Below are 22827 nucleotides of genomic sequence, written 5' to 3' on the forward strand. Positions count from 1 at the left end.
AAAATATGCTTAGTGATTGTGGAATTGAGTTCGAGTGGTTAAGCCGGTTTCTAACCTTGAAGCCAAAAACATATTTAATATAATACAGAAACGCGTGGATGCTCTAGAATATTCACTTTCATAGAAATATATGTATCGACTATTTCCTCGGGCGTCCCGTCTGGCTTCTAAGATTTATTCACATTTCATACTTTTGATCGTTCTTTAATTTCAATTTCATGACTTTGAACAAAAAATCAATCAGCAAGTCTGAGTGAGTTTTCAAAGCGAAGATTCAATGTCTTCTTCTTCGTTTTTTTATGTCTGTGTCGTCTTCTCACTAAAACCGGTTTTTATGCTAATTGGTAGCACAGAACCACCCATTGTCAATAGAAGCAATGCGCGGACAAGTATCCAATCACTTCCGCACCAAGCAAAAATCAGACTGTTCTCAAAGATTTTAAGATGTATTCTAATTATCGCCAATGAAACGATTAGAGTTGAGTATCAATTAATAGATAAACATTCGATAGCAGCGCTTAACTTATATACTAAATGTACCTGCACAGCTGCGAGTATGTACATTCGATTATATACTAAGACATTTAGTATCGAGAGGCGGGCAAGTAATAGGCATTCACGGTGCTAGAGCTGGTACTGGGTGTGGGGGTCTGGTACTCGTATCCATGGGTGGTGGATGAGGGTGTCTGATAGGTGTATCCGGGGGTACTTCCCGGAGTAGACTCCACTGTGCCCTCGGTGGTACTCTGCGTGGGTATCAGTGGCGTTGACGTTGTAATTGGCTTGACGGGATGTACTGTAGGCTTCGGCGTCGCAATGTCGCCGTCTGTTGTTGTTGTGTACACAGATTGAGTGCTGGAGCTAACTTCCGGAATAAAATCTGTGTTTACCTCTGTGGTTTGCTGGGTCACTGCCTTCTCCGTTGTTGATGTGGAGCCCGATGTAAATGTGATTTGCTTCTGGATGCCAAATCCGCCAAAGGATGATTTGGCTTGAAGAAAACTACTGAGAAGTTGAATCTTCGTCGATATAAGATTAGAGATCAACTGAGTGTTGACCGGTGCCACCGTTGCAGTGGATCTGACGGTGCCACTGGAGTAACCTATGATGGAAAGGTTAAATATATTTCTAATAGCTGCTCTTGCACTCTAAATATTTGTAGTCTGCATAAATTTACCATTAATTGGCGCAAAAACCTTTACGAAGAACGGCTTTGCTTCCGCCACGGTGACCGCACTACAAATAAGCAGCGCCCAAATCGGAATTGTTCTCAGCATGTTGATGATGACAGCGTCCACGTTATTACTAACCGACCGCCGCGTGTAGCCGCTCACTTTTATACCCAGGGGCAGTCGAACTGTTTTTGTTTTGTTTAGTTTTTTGTTAGTTTATGATCAATGTGTGATTTGCTTTAGACACTTTGTGTCTGGCGCGCTCAAGTGGCTGACAAATATGATGCGAATTCTGATCTGGCCCTGAATGGCGGCTCTGTTCAGTGAGTAGCATCAGGCAGTCATCTTTCGGACAATCTGAAACGATTTCATACTTATAATATTATAACGATAACTTAGAGCATGCAAATATCGTTTAATAGAATTTTCGCACATTCGATTTCGTGCTTTTTATATAATATTTGGCTTTCCTGTTTGCATCCACTAGTGACAAGTATGCGTTCTTATAATTGGGTTAGTTGTGCTGACTCAGCACAAAATGAAATCTAAATATTTCAAAGGAAATATGATACACATAGATTGCTAGCCTTTTAAAATAGCTCGAAATTAAAGCTGTAGTAAGTTGATTTATTAAAGCTACACAAATTATTATCATTGAATTATGGTGAAATGAAATTTCCGTAAGGCAAAAAATAACTGGAATACTGTTAGAGAATTCACATTTTTCGAGCTTTAAAGTCACCCTTTTATTTTCTGAAGACGTATTTTTGGCTCGTCTTTTGGGCTAAAGGATTGATACAATTTGGATCAGCACACAAAGTCGCACCCCACACTATACATATTCGTAAACTTACTTATGAGTTTTGACGCTGGGAATTCGTACATAAATTTTAGTTTTCTACTTTATGCCAGCCGAATGTTTGCGTTTGTGCTCATCCCGATGAGCTATCCATAAATCGTTACATCATAATCTCTTGCCCATTCTCACTGGCTCGCTGCCGCTATGCTTCTCTCTCAATTTGGCTGTGGTAGCACTCTTAAAATATTTAAAGTATTGCCAAACAGTTTTGCCAACTACCATTCGCGAACGTGTTGGGGTCTGTCTATATGCATGCATACATGATATGAGCACTATGTATATATTTATTGGGCAGCACTTGCTGAGCTACACAGGAATTGTATGTTTGCATTCATTTATGCAAACAAACATGGGCATACAGAGTGTATAGCAGTAAATTTTTATAGGCAACACTTTGCCGCTGAGGCAGCACGATGGGGCATTTAATAATTTAACCACGACTATTTAGTTTCCATTTCCGCAAAATGCTTTCGTGTTAACGCCTTGAATGCAATAAATTAGCCGGTGTGGTCAATGTTAACCGCTATACGCCCGCAACAAGGCCGGGATCAAGCCAGGTCAAAGTGTTACATGCCGCATGATATATCCCCACATGCCTGTATACATACGCATATACAAATATATGGTATGCACGAGTGTAGGCATTTGTGCTACAGCAAAAACCAAATCCCTTAATGTTAACCCATAAATATTTCATTTTATTACTCAGTCTCAAACAAGGGTTACGCTCGCTTGAGCTTGAGCGACGCGGCATCAAAAAATGTTTGGCATAAATTATCGGACTTTCATGGTAGGAACTGGGCCGGGACGATGCCAACATTAGGCATAAAGCTTAGAATTTGTGGGTAACCGAGGATCCATTCGTTAAAATCATTGCAAAATACGAGCATATATAGGTTTTGTGCACTCACACATCATTGGCAGTCGCTTCACTCTGATTTCATTCAATTTAAATGCCAATCTCGGCCAGAGGTTCGCTATTACGTATATATACCCAACACCATGAACGGAGGCTATGATAAATGATAAATCATTGTTTGTTTCCAGACAGTTTTATTCTATGCTGTTTAATTATGGAAAATACAAAAGGGTCGCCCATAAAACCAGTTTTCAACGCAATATAAATCTATGATTAACTTAATGCAGATATCAGCGGATAGACAAACCAGTTACGTACATCATTGAAAATTGTTTTGATCAAAAGCCAGATGACCTCCTATTTGCCTAATTTAATTACCCAGCAAATTTGGGTACTTATTGACAAACCTTATATGTATGTAATGTGCCAAGTTGACTGTCCGTTTTATTCAAAACAAATCTATTGAAATTTGCATTTTCTCTAATTGACAAGTACCAATTTTCAGGTCAGGACCTGACGTCTGTGATAAATTGTAAACAAAGATTATCAGTGCACAACTTTGGGGCGCTTGCCGAAAGTTGACAGACCGAATATCAAATGTTGTTACAATTTAGCCAATATCGTAATGTAAGAGTGGCCAGCTTGGCCTTGGCAAGTTTTCCTATTCGTTTTGAGGACTGGCTGTGGCTACGTACTTATTGGAAAGTGCTATTCAATTGCCTTGTTAGAGTCCTAGTCCAGCCAGGCCATAGACATGGCCAGCTGCCAGTAGAGTTACCAAGCCTGCGACTGGCTGTGACAGAAGTGCTTGAGCTCCTAACTGCCCCCTTTTGCTTCAATGCGAGAAGTGCTTGAAGTATTTTTTACACAAAATATTCCATGCCATTTTTTGCTGGACTGGCTACTGCGAAAAGGGAAGTGTGAAATTGGCACACCAAGCGGCGGCACAAGGACTGATCTCCTCACGAGACTGGGTATTGTTACTCTTGGTGGCGGGTAGAGTCGCTCCCTCTGCGCCATTGTCGATGTGGATGTAGATTTAGTGGAAAAACGCCATAATGTAACAACTACAAACAAGCAAACAACAACAACACTAAAGTGCGTAAAAGTTTTAAGTGCTTTCGAACATTTTGACAAGTTGACTTTTTGTTGCTGTGAATGGGACCAATAATGTTCCAAAGTAAACTTATTTTCCTGACATAATCAATGAAAATAACGTGGACGGCCATCAGTTAAGGTGACTGTTCGAGTACAGAGGGCGCGTACCAGACAGAGTTCAAATATTTTTTTGACCCGTTTATTTGTGCCCTGTGTAATTTTGTCCCAACTGGCAAAGGTGACATATAAATTAAATAAAAAATTCGTTTGATTTCTGCATAACTGCACAAGGTAGAAACTATATTGAATACCTATGTGAACAGCATGAGGGGCTTTAGTTTCCTACAAAAATATGCCATTCGTATATTGGCAATCGAAGTATGGTTTTGAAGTTTCAAAATTTTCATCTTCAACTTTTGAAAAGGTATACAGCTCTCGGTGCTGCCAGCCAAAGTGCCCCTGGTGATTTTGCATATTTGCTCGTTTGAGCAAGAAAGTCAAAAGTTGGGCTGCTCTTGCTGCTGCCATTGACGGCAGTAGAGGGCAACTGTAGCACGCGAACAGCACGCTCCACCTATACCACACCTTTACGCACACACACACACACACCTTCGGCTACACAAACATGTGGACGTCAGTACCAGTTGCTGCAATTTTGAACAAACAGACATGAAACTTGTGTGAAATGGCTTCCTATGGGAATGTTTACATCTGGAATGAATTTGCAAAGCCTGGCAGTTGCTTGCGTTTTCTGTCAGTCAACGAGTCAGCGTCAGTGTCAGCACGAAAGACACAAATAGACAGACAGACAGACGGACAGACAGACAGACAGACAGAGAGACAGGTATTTATTCGTTGCTGCTTCCGACATTTCGTCTCGTTTATTTAATCGTGAGCCATTCGACAACTTGAAGGGTGCGATTAATTTAAAACCTGCCAATTTTTCGCATTTCCCATATCCTGATATTAATACAGCCATACAGCCATGTTGCGCGGTGTCAGGCTTCCATCTCCAGCTTCCATCTGCCAATGTCAAAAGCTGTCGCCGTAACTCGAACTCAGAGCACACAGCAGCCTCTGGAGATCCCACCAGAAATGTGTGAAAGATTTTATCACGTATAAAACCCATTAGATGGCCGTGTGACCAGCGCAAAATCCATAAGACGCATATACTCGGTCTTTTGAGGTTAAGGACTACCAATAGTTGGCGTGGCCGCAAGCCGTTTGAATTTCCATTACAGCGAATGGCCATAATATGGCAACTCATCTTGACGGTAATCGAGTGCCTCATAACCGTTACCATCAACATAATGATTGACATAACCATAACCCAAACCAAAAACGCGATGAGTTTCGACTCGACGAATAACCGTCAACCAATTTCATTTGGCAGTTGGCCGTTAACCGGCCACAAAACGCGACGACAGTTTAGGCATCCATGAGGATTGTTAACAGTTTTCAGAAATAAACTTCTTCTTTATCGTCTTCGATTGACGAAATTGTTGGTGCCTCCCACCTGGTTCACTGATCCAGATAACTTGCAGAATCACAGTTTCCTTCAGTATTTTTCTTAATTTTTATTTTTTATTTATATCTACGAACTAGACGATCCTAATTTAAATTCTCAATCAATCCCTTCTTCTTTGTTTCAAGTTATTGTAATTTGTAGTTAGACTGTATTATAAATTAAATATATATTTAAATGTACTTTTCTATTTTTATTCTTTTTGGGCTTCGGACTTCATATATTGAAGTGATAGAAAAATTCATAACTGGAATATGTCAGATAAAAAAGTAAGATTTTTGAATAATGTTTAAATTTAGACGATGATGATTATCGAATAGTCCGAACTTTTTGCATTCAACAATGAAGATAGAAACACTCCCACTCCTTCTCCTACTAACTCCTACTCCTTCTCCTGCTAACTAATTTAACTTCCTGTCACTAATCAGTCAGCGAATCTATCAGTCAAGACAAACAATTATGAATTAACACAAATATGCATTTTAATATTAGTTGAATTAATGTTATCGGCTTGGTAAGGTTATTAAGTTGTATATCAATGATTATGTAATACGATTAGCTTTTTGCATATTTAATGATGCCTATTAAATTGTCGTAGCCATAATTTCTTCTGACAGCCCTCCCCATTGATTAATACTCTTGGGAAGCACAGGCGCACTTACCCCCATGCGCACATATCCAGAGAAGTAAATACATATATTAGCATGAATATTCGCATATTTGTTTAACCGTTGCTAATGTGGTCTTGGTTCCAATTCTCCACACCGATGACCAACAGTTGCACATTCTGACAAGTCCTTTTAGTAATATGGGCTGTTAAGCAATTTGAGTGTGCTAAGGGGTAATTGGAGTGGGACAGTTACAAGGACTTTGACTAAGCAGTGACTGCTACCAGTAACAAACATAACAAACTAATTAGGTTCCTCGAATATGGCACTACCGGCGGGAAGTCCCACTATACTATCCCACTTTGAAGCTGACGCTGCAAGGGGGCTTTTATCATCACTTGATGCGAACTCGGGCTTTTGCTGCATAATAATCAGCTGGAGAACTAAGCGCCTTGCTGGCAATGTTGTTGCTACGCGAACTGGCGCCCAGGTGCTAAGTGGCGCCCACAGAGTGCTGCAAGGGGATGCGCTGAGCACGTATTAAATCCAATGAGGTCGCATTTATTGGCCAAATTGATTCAATTCCGGAAACCTGGTACGCCAACTCTACATCAGACCCGGCAGAGAAAATATAATTAATTCGTTGATTTTGTTAAGCAGTCCCGTTTGCCGTTGGTGATAATCCCAGAACTGCAAAGCACATTACTGCTGTGCTGTTTAGACATTGCTCCAACGTGACCAGTATGTACTTTAGTTACGGCCATAAAACACTTTATTTCAAGCACTGCGTTTCCAGTTTCAAATGCGAATTAGCTGTAATTAACACTAATTGCATTATGATGTGCAGGACTAGCCAGAACTGCATTCAGCAGCGAAAGGAGTAGGCCTCTTGTAGTGCAAATATGGAAATAAATGCACACTAATCATGAAATTTATTTAACAACAATTATATTGCATTGTAGACAGGATTATTGAAAAGTATGTTAATATTTTGTTGCTGCATCTCTTTGATGATTAAATAAATGAATACGATCTAACAAGCTCTGCTCTTTGTGCGAATTTCGAAGTACTAGATACCTAAGTATTCCGCATAAAAATCAGTTCAATTATTAAAGTAACTATTTGGGATAAAGTTTTGTCAGTGCAAGGCATCTGTTAGAAGTTTTTCAGACAAAGCTCCTCAAAGTTTTATCATACCAAAAATAGTATCGTAAGAGCTTCGACAAAGTTGAATTCGATACTGGAATTTGCTTTATGAAAGTTGGCTTTTATTTAGGCAATATTTAAAACATCAAATTGGGACATAAATAGAAATCAGTTTCAGTATTTTAACGAATACAGCATGTTGTTTGACAGCCATTTAATAAATATTGAAAAGGAAGCAACTATCGAATGAATAGACTTAATAGAGCCAAAATATGAGCATGTTTCATCTAACAATAGCTTTCACAGTAGGCCCATTTTGATTTACATCTTGTTAACTGAATTTTCCTTGATTTAAATAAATATTACAATCCTTTAATGCCATTGTGCCTTTCTGGTAGCCCTTTTAGTCAAAACGTCACGTAAACACAATGCAGGCTTAAAATTTTTATTGAAAATAAAACAATAAAATAAACAATACAAGTGACGACATCTAGGGTATACCTTAAAAATACGCATTCATTAAGTTACTACATAAAATGAAAGAATATTTTTAAGCAAACATAAATTACAATGCAAGGATATCGCAAAAGTTTGTATTTAAAATCAAGCATACTTGTTCGCATAAGGTGTATAGAAAACATATGTGAATGCGTGTGATGAACGAACGTGCTCACAGCTCTGCAGAAGAACTGTCTTTCCCAATTTCACACGTCGACAAAAATTGAATTTAATTTATACGCCTTGCCAAAATACATTTCTGGCACAAAGGCTGTGCAGGAGCTCGGCGAGGATATTTCTCGGCATTGTTGATGCCGTGTCCGAGCCAAGAATTCAAAAACAATTCGCCAGCCTGGGAGTACGCTTTGTTTCAGCATTAAAAACGAGCAGAAAAATGGCGTAGACAAAAAGTACAGAGCAAAACAGAAGCGAATCGGAAATGAAATTTCGGTATATGGATTTGGGCGCATCGATAAAGATTTATGTATTTGCCTTTTAGAAATCCTTTGCATTGGGTGCTGCCATAAAAACAGACATATGAGCGGAATCCTGCACAACTCTGTCTGTCTCTAAGAGTGTGTGTGTGAATGTGTGTTTGCGTGTGCGGGCGCTGACATGACACACGTGGGCGTGGCAGACAAGCAAATGGATTGACATTGCAATGCAAAAAATTACATATTCTCATCTGAAAATGAGTCTGGCCGAGAATATTGACACAATATATGGGCGTAAACATCAAATTATTTGGATAAAAATTTGACTGTACTACATACTATGCGCATATATTATTTGAATGCGTGGGTGTATGTGTGTGAGGTTTGTATACATGCATAATTTAATGGCCGCAAAGCCAAATCATTTTACCTAAAAGCGTCGACTCACTTGCCTCTAATAACTTCAAAGACTTGACGAGTTTCAGTTCATTGGCTGTTCCCTCATTTGCATTTCATTTGGGCAGCACCTGAGCGAGGCCAGGGCGAGGCAAGGGCAGGAAGCTGGGCCAGGGCCTACCCAACGCCCGCTGTCGAAATCCCCAACCCGAAATGTGTGCATTACGCTGATTAGCAAATGATGATGATTAAAAAAAATGGAATGTATTTAATGCTGGTCCCCACTTCGTCATTTCCAGAACCAGAACCGACGCGTTCTGCATTTTGATCTGCTGGAATTTCTTCATAATTGGTAAGCCCGTCAAGCGTCGTGATTTGCAAATTGCGAACTAATTAAAATTCCAAAGCTTACGATTTCAGAAGGCTGGGCAGCCCTGGACTGGCGAGATGGGGGCTGAAAATATGTGTGCGTATGCCACAATTTCCACTTTTTTGAATATTCAACAAACAGTTTGATGCATTTTTTAGTACTGTTGTGGGCCATCGTGATTCCGTCTCAGTCAACAATGCTGCCAGCCCAAGAGCTCTCATGGGTAATTTCACTTTGTGTGCGCAATGGGCGAAAAATTAAGCAAAACGACGCTGCAACAGCACGCAGAGGGCAGAGCAGAGTAAAGGATGTGCTTAAGGGAAAGCAAGTCCGTGAGCGCGAAGCAGGACGCTCGTAAAGAAATGATTTCGAAAAACAATATCCGCTCGGTTATTCTTTAGCTGATGCTGGGTGCTCTTTGGGCAGTGAATTGGTGCATTGCATATTTCTGCAATTTATTTGCGCTTGAATGAAACACGCCCAAGATGCGCGTCCAAAGCCGCGTTGGCAAGGGAGATGCAATATTAAAATGCGTTTAATATAAATCAATTTATGAGTCATAATCGAAGGACAGCTGAGTCTTAGACAGTCCGCAAGAGAACAGAAGGAAATTGTGCGTTCATTAATAGTAATGCCACATCCACCTGGTCCCTGATTACAGATGAGACGCGCTCTACTTAGTCTATAAATTGCTTTCATTGAGTTCACTGAGCTCAAGTGCTGGCATGCAGTAGCGGCATTGTGGGTACTATTCAGATAGTATAATCAAGCACCCTATGTCTGGAGAGCAGATATGCATGACAAATGCGAAAGGGCGACACATAACATGTCAAATAGTTTGCAAATCTACATAATATATGCCAAATTCTTATCTATATGTGTTAAATCTAAACTACTTAAGCTCCTTGTATGTATATAAAGGACCTTTTGGTATTTGCTATTGGCTATTCACTTTTCTGTTGTCCCCAGAAACTCATAATAAAACTTCAAAAGTTTGGTTTTTTATTCAAATTTCTTATGCCTAACAATGCAAATAATCCAAAAGAACGTGCTCAAATCTAATAGTGTGCAAAACGGATACATAAAGAAAAAAATAAATTTGTTTACATATTTACGTTAAGAACATATATTTTTGGGTTACACTACTGAAAATACACTCATACCATTGAGAAAGACAGAATGTCTGTAAAGCCTCAATTTTATCTAATCTCAAATGTTGAATAAACTGTTTTCAGCGAAATGCTAATTTAATGGACACTGTTCATAGGTTTTCATGTGAGACAAAAACCGACAAGCTAAACTTTGCATTGACTTTTATTGAATTTTGGTGAAGCCCCCGCAAAGCTGCTCGCACCACTCGAAACACGGAATCCCCCACCGCACGAAAGTAAACGAAAACAAAAATGAAACACGAAAAGTTTAAAGGGATCCTCCCTCCAGCGATGAGAATATGGTTTTTTTCATCTCTTTTACTTTTGGGTTTGTTGCTTTCAATTTTAAATTAAAACTCTTAGTAAGAACAAAAAGTATAAAATACATTCAAGCAAACAAAATGGGCAGAGAAAATGGTAGAGGGTATAAGCAGCCACTAAGGCCGACGTGTAAACGATGCGAAAACATAAACATAATGCAAAATATAAACTTAAGCAAACTTAAACACAAAATAAGTCGATAACGTTAGAATGAACATTGAGCAGGATGTGGACGAAGTATGGTCCGCAGCGGGCATTAATGCGTGAGGCCGTGGGCGTGGCAATGGAAAGCACGGCACAAAACTTCGTAGCTGACAGCGCGAACACGTCCCTTTGATGCCACAGTGAAATACGTGAGTCTGTAGTTGAGATTGGACGAGTCGCCGGTCCGACGCATCAATTCACATCAACTTATCACGACGCGTCGGCTCATTGGATAAGTTAAGTTCATCTGCAGCACGTGATAGTACGTCAGTGGCAAGTACTGACGCTTGTGGCACAGCTGAACTGCGTTCAGTCCTAGCTGCCGCTGCCCCTGTTTGCACAAACTTTGTGTTATGTTTTAAAAACTATGATATCAAGAGAAAAACTCAATCATGTTCATCTGCTGGGTTGGAGCTGGAGTGCAACAGAATAATATATATTATACATAAACACGTTTTATAATAAATGTATTGCTGTGCCACAGCTGAACGCTGTCCCGTTGTGGGATATTTTTCAAATCGAATTTTCATAAATCAACGAGTCTGAATTAAGTCACAAACAGGCAGCACACAATTTGCGTGCCTGCACTAAACAATGGCCTTAAACCAGCCAATTTATCCCCATTAGCATTTCTAATTTTAAAAATATGTTTTTCTCCTTTGTGGAATAAAATAATCAAAATGGATAGTATTTTTCCAAATATGAAAGAAAATAAAACGAATTAAAAAGAATGATTTACATCAATGGACATCTCAGCATGATTCATGTCCACTAAAGCTTTAGTTCTGTGGACCCATAATTAGACATTAAGTCCATAAATTAAAGAGTTGCACAACTTCCCAAATTATTTGGTGCCAACGAATCGGACATGATCACGTTTATTGTGTGTCTGTATTTTTATTCATACAGCTCACATACACGCACACACTCACAAACACACTCACACGTGGATAACTCAAATTCTGCTGGTCGGCAATATGTTCGCGCGTATTAACACAGACACGAAAGCAATAAATTTCCCAAACACTCTAAACAAGATTTGCTAATATTTTGTTTCCATGCCGACCATATCAAATATACAGAGTGGGACTATTTATGGCAAACTCGACGAGCCTAATATTGAACCGACGAGCCAGTCGACCGTATTCCGTAAATGCTTTACGTATTCCGTACACGCTTATATCCTCAAGTATGCGTGCTTATAGCAGACACACCGACAACAAAAACAAGTGCATAAGTTTGCCTGTTTGGCAATACGCGCCTACCGCACACCCTGTGCACCAGATATGCGGACATACGGCGAGAGTCCTGCATGCTACGGGGGAGGATTGCGAAGGCTAACTTTCCACTTGGCCGCTTGGAACGATGTGAGTGTGTGTGTGTGTGGTTTTTGGCCGTATGTGTTGGTGTTTTCCTTAAGGTTGACCGCTCATTTATCACCGTAAAGTCAACCAGAGTTTGACCTTCATCAATTTTATTCGTGCATGAATTGCGGGCCTGTCTATGCGCATCTTCTCCGAATGAGCTTCGGCTCTCCAACTCTCAAATTTTGGCATGCAATGCCCACAAAGTGGCGAGCTCTACCAATTTCTTGTTGACCAAATATGTTTATGCTATATACATAGCTATGATGGTATATGATTATGTACCATATGGGCTAATTTATTCTGATTTATTTGTTACTGTCTTTACTGTTGTTGTGCTTATTGTTGGCTACAGTTTTTGTCAGTTCCGAAAAGTGCTGAAAATGTAGGCAAACAGTACTCTCTCACCCAGCCTTACGAGTGTATATAAATTTTGTTCAAAATTTGACTTTGCTTCGGCACAAATTGCAGCTCAGTCTTGAGGATAAAGTGTTTTATGGCTCTTATTAGAGCCGACTAAGTAGTGGGCAGCTCTGCAGGCTTATTATGCACTTTCGCGCTTTGGCACAAAGTACAAATTTTACGATTTGGTTACACAGACGAGACGGTAACAAAAATAATATAAAAGCACCTCTGGGCAAACATTTTCTACACATTAACTTTTGTACTTTAGGCACAAACAATCTGACTTTGCCTGCCAAAAATACTTAAATGTGGGCACTAGTTCCTCCCGCAAGTAAAATTATAGCCGTTTGAGCGAATGTAAGTAAGAGCTTACGTAAAATAGGGCTAACATCTACTTTGAGTTTACGGTGGCAATAAACGACTTACGGAAGTCCTCAAATTGGTTTGCCAGCAGCGAAAATTATTAAAAACTAAAACAACAAAAATTACACAAGTTAAGAAGTTATCTTAAAATATTTATATCCCTCTTAAAAAAGAAATACTTGTTAAAAATTAATTACAAAATAGATTTCAGAAACACATTGCAGTCTTAGAGAATCTGGTGCTTGGCAAGTAATAAAGAACTGTCAACATTTCAGGCAAAATTTATTTATGCTGAGCCTCAGTAATGTTTTGTGGTCTGTAAACAAGTGGTCGTAATTTAATTTTCCGGCTTATGAAATATGAAGGCCGAACGACAACTCTCTCATAATAACATTTAATATTTAGATGCCGCCAAGTAAAGTGTAAACAATTGTTAAAAAGTAAATTTTACTCAGTACGGCTGTTCAAGATGAACAGCGTTTTCCGTAAGCAAACAAAGCAGCTGAAACAACAAAATGATTTTTACAATCAAGAGCAAAACAACACATTTAATTTTCCAACATTGCCCCACCGACACAGTCACATCCAGAGTCCTGGCTGCTGCTGGTGCTGCCTCGATGGCAAGTCACATTGACCGTCAAATTGTAATCAAATGATAAATGTTTAGCAAAAAGGCGACCAGCATCGTCCCGGTCCAAGTCCTGTACAAACCCAGACACTTGAGCACTAGAGTTGTTGGGAAAATGACAATAAAAACGCAAGAAAAAATCCAAGAAGAAGTCAAAACAAGCGCAACTGGCCACAAGACGATTATCACAGGTTGCCGTGGACATGGACACAGACAAGGACACGGGACAAGGGATTTGGACAGCGCTGAAACCGCAACACAATTGTTCTTAAGGATGGTAACAGTAAAGGCAGCGCAGGAGCTTCTTCGTCTTGCGGCTTTGGTGGTTTTTGCGCGTTGTCCTGGGACTGGGCAGGCGAAAAGAGTCGCAGGACAATGATTTGCATTTTCTGCTATTTCAGTTTCTGCCTCAGTTTATTCGTTTTTATGACACTAGAAACGCAGCAAAGGGAAAACAAGCGCTTCGCCCGCTACACTTAAATGAGATGAGTTGCTGGCAGAACACAAGAGCTATGCAAAGTTGCCGCCTGCCGCAAAAAAAAATTAAAATAAGCACGCCAAGACAAATTCCAAGAATTTCCAGCTGGAGTCCAGGCAAGGGCACAAGCAAACTTTTGGCCGGATACAGCGGCTAAATAAAATATGAACTAAGGCCAAAGCCAAAGTTTTCGAGATGCCTTTTATTGCCCCGCTCGGAGATTAGAGTGCGGCAGTGGCACGGACTGCTCGCTTGGCGTGGTCGCTTCATATTTTTGCGAATGTTATTTGTTCGAAATTGCTCTCAAGTTCTTAAGTTTGCTGTCCTGTTGCTGTTGTTTCTCCTGATGCTGATGCTGATGCCGACGCTGATGTTGATGCTGATGCTGCGAGCGCTTTGTGTGTCGCTGCTGCTGTCAACGCTTTATGTCGAGCAACGGGAACTCTTCCTGCCGTGGGCGGATTTGTTTCTTTTAACACCCTGTGCCTTTAACGGATGGGCATTTAAGTTTCTTGAGGACAAGTTTTTCTCTTCGATGGCATATTAACATCCAGCTGCATTTTATAAGACACGCAACGCACAGCCCAAGTCCTATGAGATAGGAATCTGAAATGGTGGAGGTGCACCCACCAGTGGAAAAAATCGCGATAAACGTTTGTGTGCAATTTTTGCTTACTATTCGATGAGCTTCAAATTCACTTTGACTTATGGAAAATATAAACTTTCGGACAATTGCTTTATTTCTCTAAAGTGGAGTAGTAATCAATATCTTCTCATCTTGCTCTGTTTTATTTGTTAAGTCTTTTACCTTAGACTGTTAAAAAAAAAATTGACAACTATGTTTTTTTTTTGCTTGTTTGTTAGTATGTAATTGAATACAGGCATGTATATTTGAATTTAAATATTTAAAATGGACAAAAATCGTATTTGTAAATATTGCTTTACTACGCGATTCTCACTAATTCAATCTTGTCTGTGATTTTACGTACGTAATTGCAGAATATACATTTGATGAGATTCTTGTCGCGCTATTTTTGTTAAATTTACTACAATTTTACCCTTGATGCTCCCGGCTAAAACACTTTTTGAAGAGCAGGTACTATACATGCCGACGTGCAATAAGAGCCCATTAGTTACTATTAAATGGACACAAAAGTCTTTGAAAATAAACATGTAACTAAAAAAAAAGGTTGTATTAAACAATTTTTAAAAATTCTCCTCACTTTTCCGAGCTTAATTATAACTTTATATGAAACTGTGAATTTTTCTTATTTTTAACCGTTTAAGGTCAACTGTTTGAGCAGCTAAATAGATAAATTTGTTTGTGTCATTCTTAAATGTACCCTTCTTCGATTGCCATTCTTATTCAACTAAGCATTAAGGGAAATTAGCGCTAATAAATCTTTGCGATTTATTTTACCTTTATCGCAGACATTAAGATAAATCTGATTAAAAAGAAAATCATAAATCCCAATAAAACTGAGGCCCAAGCCGAGGACCAGACCCACGCCCACGGCCGCGGTCGCATGCCTAATTGCGTTTAGCGTCCCTCCCTTGGCACAGGCTCCTTACGCTCTGTAGTTTAGGGGATGGACTAATCCCTTCGCATTCTAAAGGGTTGGATGCCACCCACATCTGAATCCGAACACGAACCCGAACCTGAACCCAGGGGCGACCTACAGACATAATACAAACGCGACGAGTCATCTGCTGCTCGTCTGCGTGCGTAGCGAAGCTGCAATCTCAACGTGATAAATTATGGCTATTTGAATTCCTTTCGCAGGCTTCGCCTTCTATATTATTGCTGGTGTTGCTGTTGGCATTTGTGTTTGTGAAAGTAGGGCCTGGCCTGCCAGCCTGGAAATGAAGCGCATGAGTTATGAACCCGGGCAGCGCTGCGTTGCGTTGCGTTGCGTATACGCCGCGTTCGCCAAACACATAATTGCCGCTAAGATTTACGTTAGCCCTTTAAATTTATGTTACAAATTGCGCCAACTTTATGTTTATTACGTGCAGAATAATAGGCTTTTGTTGCAGCCAACTACCAACTGCCAACAGCCAACAGGCAAACGTAATGCCTCTATGCCACCCCCTCTACCTGGGCGTCTTCCCCAACCGGGGCGAATCCATTCACGTGACGGCGACCCTGCTCGTGCTCGGCCCACGAGAACTTGGCATCATAAAAGAGGTATTATCTTCACACATAATTGTATAAATAATGCACTTTTTAGCGTTAACTTCATTCAGCTCAATTTATACATGTATAATATATATATATACTTATATTTTTTATGAATACACGGCGAGTCGAAGCCGCCATATTGTGTTCATTATTAATGGCGCTGATAACACCAAAACGTACTTAGCCCAGACAATTCGACGCAATTAAAGCTCCATAAACGAGGCCGATTGCGCGACATTGCCTTTGGGTCATGAATGGGCTAATTTATGTATGTATTCTCTTCAGGAAAGACAGAATATTCGGGCTGGCTGATTGCATATAAAATTCAATTCGTATTTAAACTATGCACACGACAAAAGAAAGAGAGAGAGAGAGCTAGAGAGAGCGAGAGTGAGAGTGAGAGAGTGTAAACCTGGTCAATAACAAGTAATTACCAATCAATTATTGAACGTTTGCTTTTCTTTTTACTTTATTGCAAATTAAATATCATGAAAATCGAATTGCGAATGCTACTGTAACTAGTAATGAATATTGTCATTCAACTAAGTACTCAATTAAAATGTATTCGTACGTCTTATCATTTATATATAAGTTAAAACAACCCGTAAAACTTTTAAGCCCACAGTTTTTAAATTCACAAATATTCAACTCGCAGAATGATACTCGAAATGTGATGAACGTTTATTTAAAAAAGTTTATGCTACGCATTCCGCCAAAAAAATAGAAATAAAAAATGTGAAACTCGAGAGTGCTTCACTCGAGGATGCCCTGTAGTCAGTCCAATGAAACAAAAAAAAGATTTGATTAAAGTTCAATTTACTATAAAGCGAATATACCATATCTACACCACCAAAAATTTGAGCCACAACTCGAAATAACATAAATCCTCATTTCGCTTGACTATTGAAAGCATTAAGTATATTTTTTATAACCTAAAATGTTTGATTCTCACATTTTATGGTTGTGGGGGGCACTGTAAATAAAACGTCGAATGCCGTGGGTGCTTCCAATTTTTAGACATGTGTTTTATTACGTTGATTTGTACAGCAAAATGTTGCGCATAGTGCATGTATAACACGATATGAAATACAGCATGAGTGTGCTGCAGTACAAACAATGAAACATCCCATCTAAATGGTTCAAACAAATTTTTCTCTGCAAATTTGTCATTATTAAACTGCGTTTTAATTGAAATATGCGTTATCTACTTTCAATAAATTTTTTGCTCAATTAGGAATATAGCAAGTCGTGATTTTTAATAATTATAGAATTAACATAAAACAAAATTTTTCGTTGAAAACAATTTAAGGACCTGCATATACCTAGGTACGTATGTACACAAGGCTCGTGTGCACATTCATTTAATGGATGAGTATTTTTTGTACTCGTAGGTACATGGCACATATTTGGGCCAAAGGCAAACATTGAGCAAAGTGAAAAATGTCGGACTAGGATTTCGTTTACTAAGACTTTTCTTGCCTCTGCTGGTTGTCACGTAAATGGCTCGAACCAAAAACAACATCATGGGCAACAAAAAATGTAAACAACACACACATAATTGGGGATCACGAAAAACGCTTTGAGCCAAAAGCCAAGAAGGAAAAGTGTGCAGCGAACCTTTGTTGATTACATTTCGTAATTAAGGAGATTTTAATATGCCACAAAACGGCATAAAACTAATGCATAATTTTACAACACATCTGAGTAGGCACGCACTCACTCATCAGATCCTCCATGAGTGTGTGTGTGTGTGTGTGTGTGTGAGTGTGAGTGCGTGGGTGGGTGCAACATATGTATTGTCAGCCATTTCGGTACCGAAAAGAAACAAGGGCGTAGGTAGGTTAGCCCAAAGCTGAGGAAACCTATGTAAACAGAACTCAGAAATCCGCTGACTGTTCCGAGTTTGTATTCGGGGCCCTTCTTGCCTGGCATGTCGGTTCGCCTTTTTTATGGCATATTGTAAAGTATCTTGTTAACATATTTGAGGCATTAACTGAGAAAACTACAAAACCAGCGTACACCGCATACGTGCACATGTGGGGGAATCGCGGGGTCGCTCTGTACAGCTTTTACCGGTGCAGAGTTGAGGTAAAAAGCAAAAGTACAAATTAATTAGCTGGCCAAGATTCAAAGAGCAACAACGCAGCATGAGACGGCTGCCATGGCAAATGCTACATATAGATGTATATTCCACTCTCCGCGTATAGTTTGCGCACTCTGCCAATTTGAAATTGCTCAAATGGGGTAACAAAAGCGCCTAGTCGAATGAAGTGAAGTTAAACCAACAAGCGAACTTCCTTCTAACTAATTAGCCGGCAAAAGCAACTTTGCGGCAAGGGGTGTGGCTGGCCGAGGGATAGGATGTCAACATCAGGCAGGCAACATCTGCATTTCCGAGGAGCAGTCCAGCATATTACAAATCATTTAATTTGCATAAATTTTGCATTAACATTCAAGTCCGCTAGGGGATCCTCTTAATTGGTATAACGTGCTGGCTGTTTGTTTATTTACTTCTCCTGAGCACAGCATGTATCTGCCCGCTACCGACCCTCGCCCCGCCAACCTCGCAGTAGATAGTGAATACATATTCATAAGATACACATGTATCTATAACATGCAGTTAATGCACTCATCGTGGCTGCAGAACTTTAAGTTGCGATAACTCTCAATCTTTATTTTATTATCGGTTTTGTATTATTCACAATATACAAAGATTCATTGCCAAAATCTAATTGTATTAATTATAATATTATTGTATTATATGTAAAAATGCTATTTCGTATTTGTACAAATGTATGTAACAGGCAAAAGGAAGATTCTCCGACCCCATAAAGTATATACATTCTTGATCAGCATTACAAGCCGAGTCGATCTAGCCATGTCCGTCTGACTGTCCGTCTGTCCGTCCGTCCGTATGTATGAACGCAAGAATTTTAATTTTTAAGAGCTAGAATCACCAAATGTATCTTCTTGAATAGTATATTCAGATTCTTTTTAGCTATTTGCGTTACTGCTAAAGCACGTAGCTCGAGCTGCAATTGGTGTAAGTAAAAGGGTTGGGTGTATCCCCTAGTCGGGAAGTCCCAACTAGAGCCTCTTACATGTTTTCATTAATATTACCTTTAAGCCTTTACACTTACCTCTGCTGGCTCAGACTCCTTTCCGGCTTCTTTGAAGTTCCTAATTTATAAAACTCATCAGTCAAGTGCTCTTTGGGTTTTACGTAAAACTGTGTTCAACACTTCTAAATTATGAGCATACACTAAAACGTCGCTAAAGAGCGAAGAGATCTTAAGAGGACACGTAGCGCGTAGCACCTTAAAATGGCTCCTGCCTGTTAAATTATTCCAAGCGCTGCACTCAAAACTTTGAAGCCCACGGGCGCGCTCCAAAGTAAACTATAGAGTGACTTACCCTGCCCAGAGCTCGAGCCTAGTGTTTTCTCGCTTTCTTAGGAGGGGTTCGGTGTGCTACGAGCTATTTACTTAAGCAACTACATCTTTTTATTGACAGTAATAGAGTTTGCAGGAAATTCTGTGACAGGGCTTTTTATAAGACATCTATAACAGTTTGCTCTAATTAAATAAATTATTCGAGCGAAAAGTAAAAATGAGGTGTTTGTTAACTCTTTTGTTCATTTGTAGAGCTTAAATTTCTTGAATATTGCCAGCATGTGTTAAATAAACCAAAGCAAGCTATTAGACAGAAAAAAATAAAAATAATACCAATAAAAAACATTTACGCCATAAAATTTGTTACGGAATATTTAATGAATACATGCAAGAAATTCAAATTAGTTGTGGGGGCGTAACTGAAGTTCTGCAATCGCTTACAGTCAAGCCATATTGCAAACCTACTTAACATGTCAAGAGAAGATTGCTACTCGATGCGGCTGGCGCTGGTTGCGCGTTTTCTTTGGTTGTGCAGCGTTGTTGGACTTGAGAATGGCTTGGCCAGAACGCCACCAATGGGCTGGATGCCGTTCGAGCGGTTCCGCTGTGTGACTGATTGCGTAAAGTTCCCGAGGGATTGCATCAGGTGAAATTGCAAAGCTTACGGATAAGGCTGTCAACTTTTTGGTCATATTCTCCGTGTACAGTGAGTCGCTCTTTATGCGTACTGCTGACCTCTTGGTGTCGGAAGGATACTCGGCGGTTGGCTATGAATATTTAATAATTGACGATTGCTGGATGGAAAGACAGCGCCACGAAATCACAAAGGAGTTGATGCCCGATCGAGAACGTTTTCCCAGGGGTCTTTACTTTCTGTCAGATTACGTAAGCCAAAAATTAGACAGTGGTTTCATATAATACTTTTATCGACCTTTCAGATACATAATAAAGGTCTAAAGTTTGGCCTATACCACGATATCGGGGAGAGAACGTGCATGCATTTTGGGCCCGGTGCGAAAGGATACTACGCATTAGATGCTAAAACCTTCGCGATCTGGAACGTGGACTATGTAAAGTTGGATGGGTGCTTTATAAAGAACATTAACCTGGACATTGCCTACCCAGCCTTTGGCCGGGAATTGAATAAGACGGGCCGGCCAATGGTCTACTCTTGCAGCTGGCCATACTATCAAAAACACGTTAGTTGTGTCTTTCTTTATGAAATGTCGTTATGCAAAACTCCATATTTCAGCCTAACTACGAATTGATCAAAAAACACTGTAATCTGTGGAGGTTCGCTGATGATATTAGAGATTCATTCGATTCTGTGGGCAAGACCATGTACAATTATTACAAGCAGCAGAATAATCTAACAAAACATGCTGGTCCCGGACATTGGAATGACCCAGATATGGTGCGTATTACAATATTTCATTGAGCTAGTTAGTACAGTATAATAATCTATTGGAGGATAAATCAGCTCGTGCTCGGAAACTATCGACTTAGCTATGACGCAAGTCGTCTGCAATTAGCCATATGGGCTATACTCGCGGCTCCGCTTATTATGACGAATGACTTACAGACAGTGCGACCTGAAATCAAAACATTATTACAAAATCGGTACGTATTTTTCTTATTTTTTTTTATCTTTTTGACAAAAGGTTCATACACATTTTGCAGGGCTATTATTGAGGTCGATCAGGATCCACTCGGCATACCTGGTCGTTGCGTATATATAGCAGGTAGCTTTCAGGTTAGTGTTCAAAGATTTTCATTTAAGTTCCTAACTTTTATTATGTCGGCGAATTAGATATGGGTGCGCCCTGTTATGCCGTTTAATAACATGGGCGCACACTCATATGCTGTGGCTTTCGTTAACATTGGAAATTATGAGCCCTGCCCACTGTGCCCCCAAACACATGAAGTTGTTTTGGAACGCTTGGGACTTAAAAATGATTTGGGTTATAAGGTCATTGTAAGTATATCATCACCTATTATGAAATATATATTACAGTTTTAGATATAAATATTGTTTACGCACATATTTCAGGATTTATTTGATTCTATTGAAGATCTTGGATTGTTCAAGCCGAAAGATACATTTATAACCCGAATCAATCCATCAGGAGTAACGTTCTTCAAATTTACGGCTGTTGATATGTACTAAACTCCTAGCCATACACTCTACATACAACAATAAATTTTAATATATGTTTTCAATATTATAAATAATATTATTATATGTATGCATATATATTCATATAACTTACCTAAAAACGAGCTTACTTAAGTTTTAACTAATTTATTTATTTGTTTTTTTCTGTAAACTTACATGTTCGGGCTAAGTATTCAGCTAGTTTAAGTTTGTCATATGTGTGAGTATGACTAGCTGACGGTACACACGAAATTGCCGGCTAAAGTTCCGGCAAGGAAATTTTCTCTTTTGGTAAATTTGTGCTCTTAGCTAGAATCTGTGAGTGGCATTAAGAATGAAGGAAATTTAGAGGGAATCATTTGCATTTTATAAGCTCCATGGGTGGCTTTTATTGCCAGAACTTGTAAACATGACATTTCCATATTTATCTCCATGAGACGGCGTTACTCAGCGTCGCAACATTCTAACACATCTGCACGAAATCCTCACCGGTTTCACTCCTGAATCCTTGTTAAAAAAAATGAATAGCAACACGAAGGACAACAGCTAAAAGGTGAACTGTGAGCTAAAAATGAGAACAAATTTACATAATTTGAACATGGGAGTTACATTTAATTTTGAATAATTTCAAGCTTTGTTGCAAATAATTTAAATCGATTTATTTTATAAATCTATGTATATATAAAAATATACATATATACATATATATACATGTATACATATATATATATATGTATATATATGTATATATATATACATTTTCTTCTCTCTCTTAAGTGTGTATTGAGCGTACAAACGAACGTCTGTTTAATCCATAAATTACAGTAGATATTGTATTCGCACCTCGGGAGCGTGGAGCAGCGCCAGGGAGCTTGCTGTGACCGATGAACGACAGGGCCGTTAATGCCATCGAGGATGCTGTTAGCTTCTGTCATGTTCTTTTATTACCTCGAAATCAATATTTATTAGAGGATAATGGCTCAGCTCCCAGCAGCCTTAGTAAGGCGCAGGTGAGCTACTCTCCCTGGCCGCCTCCTTTTTGATGTTTGCCTGGCGACAGGGGAACGAATTTGGTGGGATGCCCAAATTGAATATCATCACTTTAACTGTAAGGTTCATCCCTTGATCAAATTTGGTCAATACATTTTCAGAAATGTTGAGCTTGACAGAAGGCTTATAAATTGCCAACACATAGATACTTAGCTCTAAGAAGTATCAA

At 39.4% G+C, this 22827-nt stretch overlaps 2 protein-coding genes across 2 annotated transcripts; one reads left to right on the forward strand and one right to left on the reverse strand.

The window, feature by feature from the left end:
* Positions 1–459: 459 nt before the first annotated feature.
* On the reverse strand, positions 460–19723 carry LOC115772070 (integumentary mucin C.1). Its single transcript, XM_030718021.1, has 3 exons — positions 19202–19723; positions 1178–1529; positions 460–1102 (listed from the first exon to the last, which is right to left on the reverse strand). The coding sequence occupies exons 2-3, from the start codon at positions 1275–1277 to the stop codon at positions 585–587; spliced, it is 618 nt and encodes a 205-aa protein (XP_030573881.1). The 5' UTR covers positions 1278–1529; positions 19202–19723; the 3' UTR covers positions 460–584.
* A 114-nt stretch (positions 19724–19837) lies between these two features.
* On the forward strand, positions 19838–21713 carry LOC115772069 (alpha-N-acetylgalactosaminidase-like). The gene is made up of 8 exons (XM_030718020.1): positions 19838–20099; positions 20161–20338; positions 20392–20652; positions 20706–20867; positions 20934–21073; positions 21134–21206; positions 21264–21428; positions 21504–21713. Exons 1-8 carry the CDS (start codon positions 19924–19926, stop codon positions 21618–21620), a joined length of 1272 nt encoding a protein of 423 aa, XP_030573880.1. The 5' UTR covers positions 19838–19923; the 3' UTR covers positions 21621–21713.
* The last annotated feature ends 1114 nt before the right edge of the window (positions 21714–22827 follow it).

Source organism: Drosophila novamexicana, unplaced genomic scaffold (assembly GCF_003285875.2).
Source record: "Drosophila novamexicana strain 15010-1031.04,08,12 unplaced genomic scaffold, DnovRS2.1 tig00000108-arrow-pilon, whole genome shotgun sequence".
In the NCBI taxonomy this organism is placed as follows: domain Eukaryota; kingdom Metazoa; phylum Arthropoda; class Insecta; order Diptera; family Drosophilidae; genus Drosophila; species Drosophila novamexicana.

Coding starts and splice junctions, on each gene's coding strand:
- LOC115772069 (XM_030718020.1), top strand. CDS start 19,924: ATGTCAAGAGAAGATTGCTACTCGATGCGGCTGGCGCTGGTTGCGCGT. Junction 20,100..20,160: donor TTCCCGAGGGATTGCATCAG/GTGAAATTGCAA, acceptor CTCCGTGTACAG/TGAGTCGCTCTTTATGCGTA. Junction 20,339..20,391: donor TTTACTTTCTGTCAGATTAC/GTAAGCCAAAAA, acceptor TCGACCTTTCAG/ATACATAATAAAGGTCTAAA.
- LOC115772070 (XM_030718021.1), bottom strand. CDS start 1,277: ATGCTGAGAACAATTCCGATTTGGGCGCTGCTTATTTGTAGTGCGGTC. Junction 1,103..1,177: donor GGTTTTTGCGCCAATTAATG/GTAAATTTATGC, acceptor TTTCCATCATAG/GTTACTCCAGTGGCACCGTC.